Source organism: Cupressus sempervirens, chromosome 5 (assembly GCF_028749045.1).
Source record: "Cupressus sempervirens isolate cs-2001-9-10 chromosome 5, ASM2874904v1, whole genome shotgun sequence".
Lineage (NCBI taxonomy): Eukaryota > Viridiplantae > Streptophyta > Pinopsida > Cupressales > Cupressaceae > Cupressus > Cupressus sempervirens.
The window spans coordinates 973,404,420-973,424,764 of record NC_143122.1 but is presented as its reverse complement, the minus strand read 5'-3'; the positions used below and the strand labels follow the sequence as shown (position 1 = coordinate 973,424,764).

Sequence of the window (20,345 nt, the reverse complement as noted above, 5' to 3'; positions counted from 1 at the left end):
AATCCTTTGGTTTTGCAAGGATAGATGAAGATGCTCATGGACAAAGAAGGATTATAACAAGATCAAGCTCAAGACTTCAAACAAAAAGATAGTTCGAGGTCGAGGATCAAATTGAATATGCGAACTCAAAGATCATGATCAAGGAGTTCAAAGAGCAAAGAACAAGAATGAACAAATTTGCAAATTTACAAATGAAGAAGATTATCAAAACTTGAACTTCCTTTTGAAATCCAAGTTTGTTTTGATGGCCCAAGTACATGGATTGACTCTACAAGAATATTAAGGTCAAGAAGCCAAAAATGAGAAAATTCCAAGAACGAGGATGAAAAGTTTGTGAAGACAATAATTTACATGTCATCGCTATCAAGCTAAGGCTGGGAAATGTGGTGTATCAAGAGATATCTTCTCATCAAGAAGGGATTTTTCAAGTCTATAAGATAATCTTTCTGAGGTGGCCTCCACTCATCTTTAACCAATCAGAAAATCCTAGTTGCATCTGTTCAAGCACATTGAATCATATTATGCCAAGTCTACATGCGGAAGGCATCTAGTGCCTCTACCTAACCTATTTTTTAATTGGTCAATAGAAGCTATGTAATTTTCTTTTTGGTGTTGCTTAATTGTAATTGGCTAGCACTTCATGATTGTGAGGGATAGTTGAATTAGGGTTGTTTAGGATTAATCTTGGCACTTAAATTCAAATCAATCTTGGTTTTTCATTATAACTAAACTACTATAAAAGATCAAGGCCTTCTCATTTGTAACTAATTAGAATTAGATTAGCAATAGCTTTGGAGTAGAGGAGAAGACTCGTTGAAATTGTTGCCATAATCCTATCATAGTAATTGTTGATCCATTGTTGGTCTTCATGGTGGACTACTTCTGTTGCTTTGGAGTATTGAATGGTTTCTATATTTCCTCACTTAGATTAGGATTTCATTTTATGTTGGTTAGAAATAGTGTTAGTTGAATGGAAAATAATTTGGATGCATCTTTGGTTAACTCACTTAGACCAAACCACTAGCTGCGTGTTTATTTTAAGTTTGATCTTGCATGGTCCACTGGCATATTTATGAGCTTTGTTTCGATTGCCACTTGTTGTAGCGCCTAATAATACAATGTTGTAATTAAAGATAGTTGGGATTGGGTAGTTGTTAGCAAGGGGAGGTGTGTGTTGGTCTTCCTAACCAACCGACCTTTGTTTAACAACCTTGGAATGTGAATATGTACTTGTTGTTCTGGGAATCAATAAAATATATGGTTTCCCTCGCCAAGCTTGGTACGTATGGTGATTGCATTAAATATTCTTTTGATTCCTGTACAATTGAATGTATCCTCTATTATTCTGGTTGATGTCCATTCTACATTTTGGCGTTGTTGCCTAAGTTCAATCCTAAAGGTCATATATAAGATAGAATGGAGTAATGGGCAGACCATTTCTTCCGCAAATGCAAGTAACAAATAGTGAGGAGAAGAGGAAGAAATTACAAGGATTAAGTAACACGAGATCTGGTGGTAGCCTGGGAAGTATCTGTCGACTAGTACATGCAAAGGGAATCCCGAGAGAGAGCGGTCCCAAAGAGCACGATACAAGGTGAACTTTCAGTGCCACCAGCAGTGTACGACCTTCTCAGCTAAATTCCTCAATTGCTGGCAAGGAACTTGGTATGCCTGGAGGAAGAAAGAGTCGAAGCACAAAGTGAGCGAAGAAGGCAACAAGTGCTCCAACAATTCACTAAAAGAAATACACAAGAACTTCAAGAGAGAATTCAAGGAAGACAAGCAGGCAATAATATAATTCATGCTCCTACTCCCAAACAAGGACCCAAGGCAAATATGAGAAGAAGTTGAGGGGGAAACTGCCTTATGGTGACTCCTACGGAATAGGGAACCGGAAGAAATACGTCGCCATTTAAGAGAACTTGAAAATCGATCCCTGGAGCCAAATCAAGAAGAAGAGAATCTAATTAAAAATACAATATAAGGCATTGCCAATTTTGCAATCTCGAAAACACGGCAAAGGAAAGAAGGGTAAACAAACCCTGAGACCCCTACACGTATAGAACACTGTGGTACGCAAGAACAAAGTTCTAGTCACGGAGAGGAGGAACTAGGGGGAAAAGGAGAAGCCCTTGGAACAAGCACTCAAGAAACCCTCCCAGCAAGAGGGAAAACAGTTCCGACAGGAGGGAAAAGGATAGCCACAAAAAAATAAAAAACTTCCAAGGTTCACAAGAGACGAAACAGAAGACCTTGTAAGGGATTGTAAAACTTGCATAACTATATGGCAGGCAAATGGAGAAAATGACACTAATGAATGCCTAAAGGCATTTCCTACCATCCTACAGGGAATGGCTATTGATTAATACACAGACTTGGAGGCCGGGAAGGCCACATGGAGGGACTTACATACTGCTTTTGAGGAGGAATTTTGACTCTTACGGGATGATGATGAGATCGTAACAAAGACATATAACACAAGATAAGAATAAATGAATCTGTACGGGCATATAGTAGGAGACTGAAGGAGTTGATAGGTAAATTGGATAATAAACATGTAGATAGACTGAAGAAAAGATGGTTTATTGAAGGGTTAACCCCATCCCTATGAAGGAAAATGAGAATTGTTCCACCATCATCATTTGCTGAAGCATGTACATGCGTGATGGATATAGAAAGTGAAAGCTAAACTTCTAAAGGAAGGAAGCATGAAAGTACAAGCGAGAGTTCCAAAGAAAGTGGGGGTGAATCTAAAACCATACAAGCATTGCGGAAGGATATGATGAGGATGATAAAGGAAATAACAGGAAGCAAGGAAGAGAAAAGGGAAGGAAAAGAACTATGGTGTATAGATTGTGAAAAGGAGGGACACACGAAGAACACTTGCCCCAAGAAGGCATTTTGCAACATATGTCAAGTAATGGGGCATTCCATCAAGGATTGTCCCTACAATTTGAAAGCACGCAATGCCCAAGTATTTTTTACTCAAGGAGAACTATCCACACCTCCCACTACTTCCCTACTCAACACTAATACGAAACCATCACCTGGAGGGTATTGGACTAAGTTGCCGATTCGGGTTCGGGGACGGGTTCGGGTTCGGGGTTCGGTTCGTGGATTCGGGCAATTTTTTATTTCCCCATTTGGGTTCGTGGGTGGGTTCGTGAGTGTATATATATATATATATATATATATATATATAAACACACACACACAAGAGAAACATGCATAGTTGCAAAAAAAAGTCATTTCACAATATGAACAATTGTTGCTTGATCATTGATCAATGCCAAATGCCAAAGGGTTTCAAGTCCCTTCAAAACCTGTTTTTACCTGAATCTAAAAGCATTAAATACTCGCTCATTAATCTATCTTCATGATTGTAAAGAAAATTATACATTGAATTACTAAATTGCAAAACATAGACTAGTTCATCAAATAATACATTGAATTACTAAATTGCAAAAGAAAGACTAGTTCATCAAGTAATAAAGATTGAAACATGATGATAGATGACAAGTTTTTAGTAGTTTATCAATAATCATAGTATCAAATGCCCTTCAAGGTTCAAATGGATCATCACAAAATGAGGGATCAATGGCTTCATCTCCAACTGCAACTATATCTAGATCTTCATCATTGGAACCCAAACTGGTTCCGCTAGTCCCATATGCTGCTATATCATCGTCCTCCTCCTTGACATAAGGGATTAGATGAGTGAAATGTTTTTTATTAAATTCCTTTGAGAGTTGCATAAGAAAACAATTAAAAAAACACACTCTTTTATATTGTTTTAGCCTTGGGTTCGCTGTGGGTTCATCTGGGTTCGCTTCAGCAAGGACCCAGACGAATCCACAGTCAAAACTAAGGACCCTGCCCGGACCCGTATGGACCCGAACCCAAATCCAGGCAGCAAGGGACGAATCCGGCAACTAAGGTATTGGAACATTAGGAGAGGTAGCAAAAATAACAGCAATAACAACACACCAAGGAGCTGAATACAATATGACTCCATAGGACAATCCATGATACAATGCTAGAGATGCAACGAGTGGGAGCACTTTGCCCATGATTGTCACAATGGAGGACAAGGTAGGGGGATTCTTTGCAAATGGTGTGGGCCTGGAAATCATGAGGATGTGAACTGCCACAAACAAAAGAGCGTGAACATGTTGGAGGTGGTAGAACCAGAAGAGGAAGTCTTAGCTATCACTCGGATGCAAGCCAAAAAACTCAAATATCTAGATGCAAGTACAGAAAATGAGAGGTTGGACAAAGCCAGCAGGGAGATCCAAGTGATGATGGATAAGGAAGGGAAGGTAAGTACACCTAAAAACTCCTCTACCAAGTCCATTATGGAAACTAACATCATGAAACAAGTCCTTGAGACCACAGTACCGATAAAGATTAGGAATTTGTTGGAGACCCTACCACAATTAAGGGTGGCGATAGAGCATGGAAACATAGCACATGGAAATAGTACTAAGGAGGAACCATCGAAGGAAGAAAAAACGGGTAAGGACAATAACCTTGTATTCACCATAGGAATGGGAAGAACTCTGGCGGTGGTGGAGATGGAGATTATGGGGTGCAAGTTGACCAATACTATTCTAGATGGAGGCTTAGGTGTGAATGTCCTCCCTGAAGAAACTTGGAAGGCTCTTGGGAAACCAACCCTGTAGCCACCTACCTTCCAATTAGTCCAAGCAAATCAACATGGGATCAAGCCCATTGGAACCTTAATGGGATAGAAAGTGGTGATTGGGACTCGGCAATTCTTCCTTGACTTTGTAGTAATTTCCCTGGAGAAGAAGGGGTACGATGCATTATTGGGGAGAGGATGGCTAATCTCAGCAAAAGCTAATCACTATTGGAAGAAAAATACCCTTTCCATTGAAGTTGATGGTAGGAAGCACAAAATTGACCTAAGGAACCAGTTGGTAAGTCAAGAACTCGCCTCTAGTTCAGAAGCCGAGCGAGAGGATGGTAATGGAATTGAGCTAGACGAAGAAGGCATACTACGGCTAGGAGTTTAGAAGATGAAATGATTCCCTTAATGGCATGTTTCACTAGCAAATGGGGGATTATGAAGTATTTCAACCAAAGTGTAACATGTTACAGGTTCAGGAGATGGAATCTAAGGGCGGTAATCCAAGGTGTTCTAAGGAGCACATAGAAGGTATAGCTTCAATTGATGATAACCCAGCACACACATTCCAAGAGGAGAAGCGAATAGTGTATGAAGAGGCTAAACTAGAGAAGTTGAATTTAGGCGAAAAGGACCAGCCTAAGGAAATATTTATAGGAGACGACTGGGATCCTATTTTAAAAAGTAGCGGCATTCAAAATTTCTTTAGGATAAAGATGTGTTTGCCTGGACATACAAGGACTTAAAAGGAGTGCTACCTAAACTATACATCCATCGAATACCTTTAGTACCGGGAGCAAGACCAGTACGAAGGAGACCTTATCGGATGACTAAGAACTACACGGCTAAAAGGTTCAAGAGGGGATTATGAAGATGCTCAAGGCGGGCATAATATTCAAAGTGCAAACCAACGAGTGGGTGTCACCAATAGTTATATCCTTGACAAAATATGGAAATCAAATCAGGATTTGTGTAGACTTCAGGTACCTAAATGCGGTAACTATAAAAGATCCCTTCCAAATTCCCTTTACAGATAGTATCTTCGATGAAGTAGCCAGACAAGAGATGTAATCCTTCATGGATGGGTTTTCAGGAAAACAATCAAATCAGCATTGCTGAAGAGGATAAAGTAGTGGAAGATGGAATATATGCTTATAACAGGATGTCGTTTGGGTAGTGTAATGCACCGGCCACATTTTGAAGAATTATTTTGCACATATTTGATGGAATGTCGTTAGGCAATTTTAAGGCTTTTATTGATGACTAGTCTATCTACTGCGGAAAGGAGCAGCACCTTAGGGTTATAGGAGAATGCATGGAACAATGCAAATGGGCAAGACTAGCATTAAACCCAAAGAAATGTCGATTCATGGTCCCCCAAGGCAAGCTCCTCTAACACAGTGTGCAAATAAGGGTTGAAAACATATCTTGATAAAATTAGAGTCATTGTGGACATGGAGACTCCCACGGACAGGACTGGTGTCAAATCATTTTTAGGACTCTTTGGGTATTACAGAAGGCTTATAAAGGGATTTGTAGAGGTAGGCATGCTAAGGTGGCAGCCACCTTTCTCCACCAATCAACTAATTTCAGGTCAAGGTGTCCAAGTTCAACGAACCTGATCTTTTCTTTTATCAAGATAAGGGATGCTTTCTTCAATGAGAAAGCAATTGATGAGATATTTATTTTTCATTAGTTCTCATTAGACAAGCATTGCAAACCCTAATAAGGGTATAGTTATCTTAATCTTGGTTGTCAATCTTAAATTGATTTCGTCCCTCCATTTTTTTTTGAAAACTTGTATAAACAACACTTATCTCATTTGTTAAAAAAAGAGATTCAGAAATTGTTGCATTAAAATTGCTTACATAAATTTATTGTTCAGTTTTTAGTGAATTTAAATATATTTTTGCAAGTTGCATTGTTTATGTCTCTCATTTAGAGTAGATTTTATCTTCCAAAGTGTTAGATTAAATGAAGCATTTGATAGGAAAGCTGTACATGGAATGAATATGTTCACACCTTTTATAGTAAGATGAATTTCAATTATTTACCAAGTTTAGTCTGAGCACTTGAAATATACTTAACTTCTATTGTAAAAATCTTTTGAAAAACTTAGGAAGATAGCATCATCCTTGGGGAGTTGTTGAACTTGGCAAAGTTGGGATAGGTTTTAGATTCCACTTCTGCAATCTTGTTTTTTGAGTTCATATGATTAGTATAGAATTAGCTTAGGGTTAAAATTACCTTCCTAAATCCTCTTCTTTTGCATTACATTTTAGAAATCTTCATAAAACACAAAAGAACCCCCAAAAATATAAAACAGAAATTCAAAAGTTGAATGATGGAATCTTTAGTAACCACGTAAGTCCCCTTGGAGGTTTTCAACAAATCATTCTACCCCAAGAGTATATCCTAAACAGAAAAATCGCATGCATTTGGAACCTTAAAGTCGTCTTTGTGATCATGCAATTTGGCTACTTAGCTCATTGAAGATTTTAATCAAGAGAGGATAGAGTAACCCTAGTATTTTATTCTGTCTTGTTTGTGTCATATAGAAAACACCGACATGCCCCTACCAAATTGCTTCCAGTTGCAGCAAATGTAATTGTGTCCATTTCCTATGATTGGCCTATTAAAAAAGCGGTGCCAAAGATGACACTAAAAATGTGGTGCTAGCTTTCATACTATCAATTGGGAATAAAGAAGACTTAAAACAGAATTAAAGTATAAGCTATCAAAGGGCAGCAGTTGAATAAGGAAGGCTATGATTCCTTCAAAGGATGGTTCATTGCATGTGAAACGTTGTGAGTCCCTCAATAATAAGAATAAATAGAGATCATTGCATTGTGGATAGATCATCAATCAATTGGAAATATGAAGTGACTTTGCAAGTAAATAATTACAGCCAATGAGGCAAGTTCTCCAAGAAAAATCAAGCGATTTATGATCTGAAAGCCTTAATCTCTCGTACTGTCCTTGTACAATGAGAAATGGGAAGCAATGATATGATGAAAATTACTCTCCACTTTGCAATTCGCACATTAGGAAGAAAGGATATCTCCACTAAGGTCAAGGGTTGACCCAAGCTCTTATAAAATATGTTCCTCCTTGGATGTGTAAATGATGGAAGTCGAAGAATGACAAAATGATGCAATTGATCTTAAAGAGAAGACACTTGAAAGCTGATCAAAACAGATTGATATGCACTAATGTTGAGCTGAAACTGACGGAAATGAAAACTGGAAGACAAAGATGACCTGCTCTAGAAACTTCAATCAACAATGGCAGGGACAGGGCGAAAGTTGATCTGTACCTAACACTTTCAAATGAAACTTTCATGAAATCTACAACTGTTCTTGTACTGCCCAAAAAGATTCTGATGGCTCCATAACTTGTTCTTGCAAACTAAAAAAATGGAGAAAGAAGGTTGAGAAGGAGTTTGCCTCAATCAAACCCCAGTTGAGGAATCAACCTTAAAATGAAATAAAAACAAAAGTGTGTTGTCGTGTAGTAGAGGCTAGATCTAAATAATGACGCATATCATACCTTGCAGATGCAATTACTTCTTTAAATGAGCTCAAGTATGTTGATGCAATAGCTTTGACTAAGCACAAAACCCCAAAAGGAAATCATGCAAGAGAAAACCTCATGGAATAAATGTTGTAATTCGACACAATTTTTAATTGAAGAGAAGACTCGAATGGTGGATGTGGATCTCCTTCCTTGATAGAAAATTCATTTGCTTGGCCTCCAATGGGGAAAGAAGCTAGATCTATGGAAAAAAACACCTTGATTGCTTGAGAGGAATGAAGACTTGAATGCTTGACCTAGATGACTCTTGATCGCTTAATTGCTAAGAAATGGATAATTTTATGCTCACAATAGATAACGGATGCTTACAGTAGATAGTGGATGTCATGGCGAGAGGTAGGGAGTTCATATACATTTCACATCATTTTGGGGAGTTAAATCAAAGCAAGCCTTTCAGGGAGTTAAATTGAAGCAAGCCAACCATGGGTCCTAATTTCCCTCCCAAATCCTAGCATGGAGCTTCGGGCTGAATTTAGGCTGAATTCCCCGAGGACACATCACCAATGGTGATTTATCCCTCGAAGAACAAACCCAGATTTGATCTGGGTGCTAGGGAGAAGGAATGAGTTTAGGATAAGAAAGAACAACTCATTTCGAGGTCAAAGCAAGTCAAAAAGTCCAAAACTAAGTGGATAGGTCCTAGGTGAGCAAGTGAATTATGGGATTGGATGGATAATGAGAAAACGTGTCTAGAAGTAAGGGCGACCCTCGAGTTCAAGTAGGATTGAAAGAGATAGAGGACCAATATTTGAAATTAGGTACCCTTCTAATGCTATATAAGGTCCTACCCTAGAAAACATTCTAAAGTAGGCCCAAGATGATCCTAAAATTGAGCAAAAATTAAGTGCTTACAATTCAAGACTATACATTTTGCCCCAACTTTAGGAAGAGTATGAGTTCCCGCTCATCCTCACGCTAAAGGAAGAAAGAGAGGAGAGAGAAGATCATAGGTGAATTGCAAAGAGATAAGATATCGATAAGTTTGAGGATACAAACCTCGAAGCAAAGGATATCAACTTGAACATTTATGCATAAGGACACAAAAACGAAACAAAATAAAAGGAAAACCAAAGACAAAAGGCACAAACACAAAAAAGAGGCTTGTACTAAAACTCTAAATCAACTAGTGAAAGAGACCTCGATCAAAAATATCCCCTCTACTAATATCATGTCAGAAAGCTATTGCAAGAGTATAAGTGACCACATGGAAAAGGCAAGAGCATCGTCAAAGATGATACAAAACTCCATGATCTAACCACTAGCATAGCTATCAAAACATGGAAAAACAGAGAATCCACCAAGCTATCAAGTTGCATTATGCTAGGCGGTTCATAGGAGAAGAGTAGAAGAGCTAGCAAGCTATGTTATGCTAGTTATACTCATTACTCATCCTATAGAGAGAGAGAGAGATGAGAATTGATGGTCTAGCAAGTTGTATTATGTTAATCAATTCTACCTCAAAAATTTTCCCATAGAGGTGGTTTTGAAATTATTTTGCACACAGGGGCACAAGGGCAGCTTTGAAAATGTTTTGCGCATTAGGGTAGCTTTGAAAATGTTTTGTGCACAAGGGATGCTTAGGGATCAGTTCTATGGAAAGCATTGTCTCCATGCGGATCCATGAAAACAACCAGGCCTAAAGAAAGCATAATCTCCTTAGTGATCAAACAAACAAAAGAAATTGGTTCTAAAGAAAGTATTATCTCCTAATGGATCACACAAACAAACAAAAACTACATATTATACAAGGGAGGCCGCATGTATGCCCCCTTCTTATGATGGAAACATAGGTGGCATCATAAGAGAACAACGATACCTACTTTTTGATGAAAGTAAGATACAACAATATACGCCATGAACTTAGCGAATAGTAACAACTCTTATTAGCTAAGGAAAAGATATTGGTTACAAGACATCTAGCTTCAAGAAGATTTCTTGACCAAAGATAACAGTTTCAAGGGACGGAAGGAAAGAGAATAAGAATGCACAATTTTAGCCACCCCATTGCTAGGTTAAAATAGGATTCTTGATGAAGGATGACATACTTTAAAACCCAAAGGGAATTTTCTTATAATGAATTTAGGTTTACAAATAAAAGAGTGGTTGTGATAAAGGATGCATGCCTCTTGTAGAAGAAAGAATCTTGAAACATAACGAACAATCCTTGTAAGAAAAGAATGTCACAATCATAAACAAATGTCACTATACTAAGAAAAGTAGATCCTTAAAAAAAGAAAAAATAAGGACATAAAACCTTGCCCCCCAAGTGTGAAGGCAAGATATGAAACATCTTATGCACCCTTAATGAAAGTTACTTTATAATAGACATACAATTTGAAAAAAACAAATTGTAAGGCAGATAAGTCTTGTAATGTAAAACAGACATATTTGTGTCGAAAGGACATCACATTATAAAGTAAGCAAGTCACCAAAAACAGATGGAAAATTATTTTTCTGACAAACATGGCCCTTTGAGGTATGAAAAAAGAAAGATTCAGTATACATGTATCCTGCATGAAACAAAGCATCTCATATTAGAAAAAGAAAAACTATGATGAAATAATACAAATCCATAAAGAAATAATGAAGAAGATAAAGGAAAAAGGATGTCACATTATGTCAACTTAGTGGTCAAGGCCATTATAAAAGGTATGCACTTCAAAACAAGGAGGAAGTTAAAAGAAAGCTATCAATCTCATTACAAAGAAAGATCTCGATCACCAACTCTATGCATGCAAGGACAGATATGCACTTCCAAACAAGGAAGAAATTAAAGGAAAGATATCAATATCATTACACAAAAAGATCTTGATCAACAAGTCCATGCATGGAAGGACATCACTACGCAAAAGAGATGATCAAAGAGATAATGGATCCTTAGAGGAATATGAGAACTTGCCCCCCACGTGAGGAAGTGAGGAGGAGTTCCTATTATGATATCCATAATGCACATTATTCAAAGAGCCTTGCCAAATCGAGAACAAGATAATAGGAAAAAGAAGATGCTAAAGTATATTTTTCATGTTAAGGAAATGTAAAAGATCCAAAGTTAAACAGAGAAGACATCTATCTAATAAATATTGAGCAAATTGTGTAAACTCAACACAATTGACAAGAGAATGTTTGTTATTATGATGAAACACAAAAACTCACCATTAGTAAGTCTCTGGTTCCTTGGAAAATATGTCTATAAGGGAGTTGAATTCTAGACGCATATCTAATTCACCATAAGATTCTTTTGTCTGAAGCTAAATAGTCACCAAAAGGTTGTGGAACAATATCAAGTAGAAGTTTTGGTTGAGATAAGGAATGAGGAGTAAAACCTAGACCACATTTAGTGTTTTGTGAAGGAGGATCAATAGGGACCTATACCTTGTTCATTGATACCAAGTCCTCCATTATATCCTTATTAAGTGGTAATATTATATCCCAAGTTGTAATTAGATTTTAATTTAGGTGCGGGATATTCATCTTGACGCTTGTGAAATTGGGTGGTATAAGGAAGAATAGGAGGATTATTCTCCTTCGAGAGGTCCTTATCATCATTCTTGGCATCCTTAGGTTGTGAAGAAGAAGGGTTATCCAAAATCTCTTGTCTACTCAGTATTTTTGGAGAGAAATCATCCAAGAAATGTTTGATGTTAGAATTATGAATAACGCCTTGATAAAGGTAAAGTTTCTAGGATCATCAAAGGAATTGCACAAGCTAGCCTCTTTGAGACTATCTATTAACATAAGTTGAGGAAGAGAAGATCTAGTACTCACTACAACTGGATAATTAGGAGCTAGATCTCTATCACCCAGAATAAGATGGTAGTATGCATAGGAGTAGAATTAGGAGTTGTGTTTAGGTTTATTCACAAAGACCCTTATGTTATCTATATATTTCATACATTTTGTTAAATTTTGAAGAAAAACATGAGTTGTTGATAAAGGTCTTGAAATATGCCTTATAAGGAAGAAGAATGTTTGTCAACCTCAAAAAGCTATATGTAAGAAAACCACGAAGGAATACAAACATAATGAAATGCAAGAAACTATGATTCACCCCATGTGTTTGATAAAGAGAAGAAAGAAGAAAAGTAGAGACTAGGTTATCACACACCAATCCAATTTAGTGAACTCCAAAGTTAATGAAATTTAAATAAGGACAAAGTGGTATCAAATACCAACATCAGAATGGAAATGTTATAATTCTAGCTCACCAAAATGTACAATAGGGGAACCTATAAGAAAATAAAGGGAATCTAACACCAAAATCAAAAGAGGAAAAAAATGTAATACTTCAAAATTACCAAAAATGTACAGTGGGAAATCGAAAGCAATGCTATGATGCAAACTACTTCCCACTTCGCGATTTACACATTAGGAAGAAAGGATATCCCCACTAGGCTCAAGGGTTGACCCAAGCTCTCAACTGGAATAAGATATGTTCCTCCTTGGATGTGCAAATGATGGAAGTGTAAGAATGACTAAACAATGCAAACATTAAAAAGTTGATCAAAATAGATTAATATGAACTGACAGAATCAAAAACTGAAAGACAAATCTGAATTCCTCCAAAATTTTCAGTCAAAAATGGCAGGGACAAGGCAAAAGTTGATCTGTATCCAGTGCTTTTGGATGAAACTTTCACGGAATCTACAATTGTTCTTATACTGCCCAAAAACAATCTGATGGCTCTGTTACCTGTTCCTGTACACAGAAAAAATGGGTAAGGAAGTTTAAAAAGAGGTCTGCCCCAGTCAAACCCTTGTTAACAGATAGAAATACACGTAAAACATCCATTTTTAGGGTTAAGAGAAAAATACACTTATATCACATAACTCTCATGGATTCAACCATAATGAGGGTTGAGATAGGAAGGACATGATGAGGTGCCCTAGTTATCCCTAGCCCTAGCTCCAAGAGTGGAAACTGTCCCCTTGGCCTCATGAGGTCTTAACCATGCTCATGAGGTGACGTACCTAGCGGAGCCTATACATTGTTCCCTTTCATCATGCTATCTTTCTCTCCTCTTATGATTGAGGATCCCTTTCTAAGTTACCTCAATAACTAACCTATAGGGGCTCAACGGGGAGATTGCAATAGGGTGCGCTTAACTTGACTAGGCCCAAGAACAGAATCTTTGTCCCCCTTTGCCTCATGCAATCCTTAACCAATCTCATGATGTGGTGTACCTAGTGAGGCCTCAATGTTCCCCCTCCTTGCACTTACTTTCTTTCCCTAATATGATAATTATTGTAGGTGTGTGATATTGTCAATCATGGCTATAAATACACATGTATATCGCACATAGCTATTATAAGCATATACATATATTAGAGATAAAGTCTGCAGAATATATTGATATTCACATCTAATCAGGTATGAGTACAAATATTCCTTCTGACCATGCTAACTAAAGGTATTACTACAACTCAATCTACTGTGGATAATACTGCTATTCGGTGTTGATCTATGCTGCTTATTTTATATAATTCTGCTGCCTTCTCTGCTTGCTTTTGTAATTTGTTCTCTTAATAATGCCCTTCTCCATCATGGCCCTTCTCCTTTTATATCCTATTTGATTCTTGGAAGAGTGGTGTCCCTTGAGAGACATACTCCTTGTAATTTAAATATTTCTTTCATAACTGGACCTCTTCATTTTTGTGAACTTGATGTTTGGTGATCTTAATCGCCACTTTGATTAGTCAATATGCCGATAGGTTGTTGTTTCCTTGATCACTGTTTATGCCCTTCAATCAATGCCTTTATGGCAATCATTTTATTCACACTCTTTACTGTGTTTCTCATTTCTGATCGGGGCCATGACAAATACAATAGCTGTTTATTGGGTTTGCATGTCCATTTGATTTCTTTAGCAATCTGTTCCTTCTTCAGCATGTTGCAGATTTATTGATTTAATATAGTAATTAATAGATCGGACTCTTAGAAAATCATGATGTCTCATGGATGTGATGATTTTCTGGTATTTATAAATTTTATGCTGGGGATATGACATCTCTCCTATCCCATAACTTGAGCGGAAATTAAACATTAAAGGAAAATAGCTATAAATTGAAGAAGAAACATGATATAAAATCAAGATAAATTATTTTCAGAATTATCTAAATATTAAAAAATTAGTGCTTTCGATTTAGATTATATTTATAAATATAAATGAAATTATCATTATAGAATTAGAGATATTGTTTATTGAAAGAATGAGTAATGTAAAAAAGACATCATAAGTACACACCTCAATTGTCACTTCATGATCTAGTTGAACAGGTGGTCGACCAACATAATCCATTGGAGGATCTCGCTCAGGTGGAATGAGCAGTTCATCCCAACTTATAAAGTATAAGTCGCCATCCAAGTCACTCCCAGAACATTCATTTGGATGAGGCCTAAACAACCAATAGCAAAGACTTATTCAATCTGAAATTATGTAAAATCCTAAACCCTCTTTAATTATTTTTTAGCAGGCATTATATGAAGCTTCAACCCAAAAATTAGATAGATTAATGAGTAGCATAAATACTCTTCTAGAACCTATCAACTCTCCTCTATATGTTTCTCATTCTGAACTGTGCAATGAAGATAGTACAATATTTTGAAAATATCTGAATTTTCTTTAGTCACCTTTTCATAACTTTCTTGATGAACTCATTATTTAGTCAGAAAACATCTTAAACCCAAAGCCCTGCAGAGGTCAAAAGGGACTACCATTTATTCTTGACAAATCAAGAACCTTTAAAATTGCATTATTGGAAGCAACGTCACAAATTTAATCACCATTTACCATGGCAAGTTATAATGATATTCCAATCGGTCAAACATATTAAAGGCCAAAGTTCTTAATGGTGTAATTTAACTGCACGAGATTCACTTGAGTCTCACAAATGTATGGAATAGAACTTACCTCATGCAGAAAACCAGCTCAGTTTTAAACTCAAGCCAACAATATTTGCTATGCCAATTTGTAATACCTTATAAACAAGTTATTGCTAAAACAAAGAAGTTATCCAAGAACTAAAGAGTTCCTAAAGGTAAAATCTTCACTTCGCTAGCTAGCATGTTATTCTCAATCGGAATGTGCCTAATTCTATACCAGCCCATCAGAAAACGAGCACCAAGCTAGAATAAATGCATAGTTCAAGGAAGGAAAGTAAAGATGACAGTAAGACAGGTGAGCTATCAAATTGGTTAAGTTACAAGGTTATTTAAAACAAAGCTGTCCATTGCAGGCAGGAAATATCAAAATTTACCTATATCTGGATTTCTTTAAAGGTTCAAAAAGCAATTGGCCCCTCAATTTTTTGAGATTGATGTGGATGCTTGCAATAGAGCAAAATTAAAAAACTCTCCTAGTGATTTGACACACATACAAGTAGAAGCATGGAAGTGAGAGGTTTATTCATGTTATCCTTAGGTACAATTTCTTCCTGTAACAACCATATCCTGAGGACATCATTCAGGCTGAACATACACCTTGACTGAATTGAAAGGTGGGAACGGGGCTAATCAAAGAGTTACAGACAGACAGACAGAAATTTTCTTTGGTTGGATTCCGTTGCCTGCTCACAATGAAGATGTTGAATTTGTGGACATATTGACAGTTCCTCTGCAATGTAGTGCTATATTTATTTCCATGCAAATAGTTAGTTTACCTGTTATTGCTCTCAAGCAGGGTTGAATGTTGTGGAGTAGACATTTTCTTTTATGCCCAGTACAAAATATCAGCTGAGTTTGACATTAAACTTATGTTTTTGGAGTCATAAATTACATACTAAGCCCCTGAAGAAATTTGGGAACACTGGGCTTTATCTGGCTGCTGTGAAACATTGCACCCGCCATAGCTAGATTACTTCAAAGAATTGCTCTAAATTTTTTTGACTAAATGTGTACTTTAATGGCATTTTCTAATACAAATTATTTATATGTAATTTAACCAAAAAAAAAAACAGAACCTTATATACTTACTCACCTTTCTCCCTTTTGCGGGAAAACTAAGCAATCCATCATATGATGAAGCGTAGGAACATCAACAGCATGCAATACTCTTATGTCACCCGGGTGAAGGCATGGATTTTTCGCAACAATAACTTTGCCTTGTAATATACAGTTCTTGTCCATTTCTTTGGATCCAGAATCAGAAAGTCCATCGTCAAAAAGCTTGGTGTTTGCCCTAGATACTTGAATAAATACCTGACCATAGTTTAAGGTCCCAGTTTCATCCAAACATCCCATCAGGGTGCGGCCTTTTGAGACATATATTCGGCTCTTGGTTCTTAACTCTGCCAATTGACATTCTCTGAATGCTTGGAGCATCATTGAAAGATAAGGTTCAGTATTTGGACTGTATCCCCCCATTAGCATCTCAATCAGACACTTATGATCATCTCCAGAGAACATCATCTGCAAGGTATCAGTAGCCATTTCTCTGCTGACCAGCATTTGATCTAAATGGAACATTGCCTTTTTCTGCATGCATTCAAAGTTCTCATCTGGAACACCCAAAGTTGACAGCAGCGTGATTATTTCACGGTTAAGAAAGGCAGGCAAAAATCTGCTCCAATTTAAAATATCCAATGTTGTACTCTTTGAATTGAACTTGAGCATACTTGGTCGCAGAGATAACTTGTGAAATGAAGTAGGATCAACTGCTACAACACCTTTATAGCCACCATACCTTATCTGGAAAGCTGAAGGTGGAGGGAGACCAAATTCACATATATTGGCTATCTGTTTTGCCAAACTTACGGAAATCTTCCCAATTCCATCTGAAAAGCAGTATCTGATGCCATCGGTAGAGACCTCGATATCAGGAATAAGGACAAGCTCATGCTCACGAACATTTAGTGACTTCCTGGAAGAGCTAAATGATTGCCCCATTCTTGCTGCACACTTGGCTACGTTCCTGATACGCTTGAATTCGCCCATCCAATTTCTGATGCTTTCGGCACTAATGTTGTCATTGGAAGCAAACATCCAGACTGAATTTTCCCTCAATTGACTAGCTGAGAAAGCTAGAAATTCAAACCTTTTGTTGCCTATAACAATGCCCTCTTTCAGAGTAGTCAATATCCTATTATATATTTCTGTTTTTTGTGGCCTCGCTAGGAACCCATATTCAGTTTTAGCAGTTAAGGCGGTAGAATGGAGCTTGCCCCAGTCCTCATCAACAAAAGATACCCTAAGGAAATCATCAATATACTGTGCAAACTGCCTTGTTACCCGATTTGAAGTATTAAGCTCAGGGCCCAGAAAGTAGACCTTCGAAGGAGTAACTAGAGCCCTATGAAATTTCATTATGCTAATATCTGTAGAAATTGTAGCAGATTTCAATTGATTGTGTCTAGCTCGCAACTTATTTAATTGATTTCTAAGCCATATTTCTGGTTCAAAACATATTGACTTGAATTTATGCAGTTCTGCCAATGCCAGATTTATGTGTAAAGCTGGTGTCTTGCCGTTGTGTCGTAGTAAATCGAAAAATTGAGGACAAAGTGTTGGGGCACTGAGTATACCACGATGAATGAGAGAATTGACTTGGAATAGTATATCATAAGGCAGATTAACACCCTCTGGAGCACTAATATTCGGCACCATTCGTGGTAAGGGTGAAAAGGAATTGCCACTTTCTAAAGTAAGTTCCTCTTCCATCGGTTTGTGTAAAGGAATGCTCTCAATGATTTTACCAAGTTCTACATTATCGGGAAGTTCCAGACAAAATGAATTGGACTGTCCAATGCTACAGAACGCTGAGAAATCTGTTGTTCGAACCCATTGAAGGTCAGTGGCCTCTTTACAATATTTGTAACGATCCTCACCAAATATTTCAGATAATTTCTGCACGGCCACCTTATAAAATATTCTTGGACCGGACTGCAACTGATACAAGCAAAATCTCAGATTCGTAGTTTAACCACCAGGAGAGAAAAATAAAGTAAAATGACTAGGGCAGAATCTTAGAGAATACAATAAGCATCTATAGTGCAATGCAGAAAGTAAACATACCTGAAAGAGTATAACCTGCCTCCCAGTTTCTTTCAAAATGCCCGTAGAGGTCTGAACAATGTCTTGAAAATTGAACTCCAGCTTATATTCCACTCCACTTTCAGTAACAAAAAATTTTACTGTTTTTGACTTTAGGGCAAACTCGGCAACAACATCAGTTGCAGACCATAGAACACAGAACGCATTATGGAACACCGGGCAGCCTGCAAACAGCTTCATTCTGCCAATTGAGTAAGTTGCTCTGGGAATCATGTCATTTTCTTTAGTGGAAAGGACGATGTTAGCATTCTGAAACAAGAGAAGACCCATTTGAGAAAGTCTACATACTTCTTCTTTTGCTTCAGGGTTTTCAAATTGGACCATGCCATATCCTCTGGACTTCCAATTTATCCTTTCAGTCTTGATTTCACAAGCAAACACGCTGTCATTACCAGCGATGGCCTCCAGATATTGCACTAAATCCTTGGCAATGATCGTTAATGGTAAGTTTGAAACATTAACAGTGCAGCTACCCATGATTAAGCCAACAATCTATAGAAGCTCAATACCATCTCTTGAAAATTTTGCATGCAGGACACACACAAACAAACTCTACATCTAAAATCCGGCATCCACCATCACTAAGCCCTGTTTGAGGTTCCCATTTTCCTTCTCCAGAAAACCAAACCAGAATCTTTGGTACCATCAGAAACCATCTAACATATCCCTATAACATTAGACCGAATTGCTTGTAGCAGTGACTGTGAGTTAAGCTTACGCGAAAGCCCAAGTCCTTAAGTCCACGCCTGTCTATTCAAAAATCATTGACGGTTATCAGAATTAAAGAGCTGTTTCATGTTCTCATAAGCACAAACAGTGTCTTAGTCGTTTAAAATGAATTATTACACTACAATAATTACAGGAATACATTATCTATTTTTGAGTAAAATGCACTAAAAACAATGATGGGTTTCTTCAACTTTTTCAAGATCCTAAAAGCAGTATACATAATCCTGCCAATGGTTTTGCCTGTCAGGTAGCAGCAAACCGCACAAAAAAGGACAGTTTTTTTCCGAAAAAAGACTTGTCCGCCCTCAATTTTCAGGCCTGCTTTCAGCCCTTTTATCAGGAACGTTAGCCACTTTTTCTCTGTCTTCCTGCTGATGTTGTGCATATTCACTGTGTATATTATATGTCTCCAATTCGGTATTCGCCATTGTAACCGATTTCCCAAAAGTCCCAACTCACTTCTATATTAAAACTAGCAATCCGTGAGGTCTGTGATCAATCACCCCGACTTTTTACATTCTCCTGATCCTCTGTAATTATTTACTGTGTACATCCTTTATCACGCATTGGAAATAAAAGATGCATATGGGTCGTCTCATAATCCAATAAAATTCAGTAGAATCGAGAAAGATGTGAAATTGGTCACGCGGGGAGATGAAGAGATGCATGATTACAAAGCGCTTTATAAGATCTGCATTTATGGCTATGCAGCTGTGTTCTCCGTGACTCGCGGGGGTGGGACTCAGAATTTATGCTAAAAAATCATGTGACTGACAAGACGATCAAACCTGGAATTGAAAAGCAAAGTGAGAGGAGGATATACACACGTTGAGGTGTTAGACATGGTGCTTTTCCATTAATACGATCTATGGAGAAGGTCGGGAATGGGGATGATCGATCATTCAAGTGATTGATTATAGGAGCGTTGCATATAAGGTTACCCTAAAATCGATGCACTTTTCATGAAATTTCATATAACTATGAAAATTAATTAAAATGTGGTCTTTCATAAGGAGTCAGCATACATGCCTTATTTCTCATGGGATTTGAGCTAGCTAGGGACCTGTCTTTCAAGATCAGAAGTTCTGCCAACTTCCAAAATTAATGTAAAAGGAGTATGCGGTTATAATTGTGAGTCTTTTTATTTATTGCAATTATGAGATTTAGATTTAACCCACAAAAATATTTGTAAAATAATAAAGAATTACGAGGTCTAAACTTGTTTATACATGTTTAGCCAATCAAGATTATATTTGGTATGCTTTAATCAACAAAAGAAAATAGTTGATGTCTTTGTGGTCCTAGATGTGCAAAGATGGTTGTAATGATG

The 20,345-nt window shown here is 37.3% G+C and overlaps 1 protein-coding gene across 2 annotated transcripts in view; it reads right to left on the bottom strand.

The window, feature by feature from the left end:
• LOC149559194 (putative RNA-dependent RNA polymerase 1) overlaps window positions 1-19,907 on the bottom strand; it is a 42,357-nt gene extending 22,450 nt beyond the window's left edge. Inside the window, exons 1-4 of one of the 2 annotated variants that reach the window (XM_089833123.1) lie at window positions 19,234-19,907; window positions 18,248-19,036; window positions 16,215-18,121; window positions 14,484-14,634 (exon numbers count right to left, since the gene is read on the bottom strand). In XM_089833123.1, the coding sequence (XP_089689249.1) occupies window positions 14,484-14,634; window positions 16,215-18,121; window positions 18,248-18,763 (2,574 nt within the window). In that variant the 5' untranslated portion in view covers window positions 18,764-19,036; window positions 19,234-19,907. Of the gene's footprint in view, window positions 1-14,483; window positions 14,635-16,214; window positions 18,122-18,247 lie in introns of both variants that reach the window. The other variant, XM_089833122.1, reaches the window with a different exon arrangement.
• Window positions 19,908-20,345: the final 438 nt, after the last annotated feature.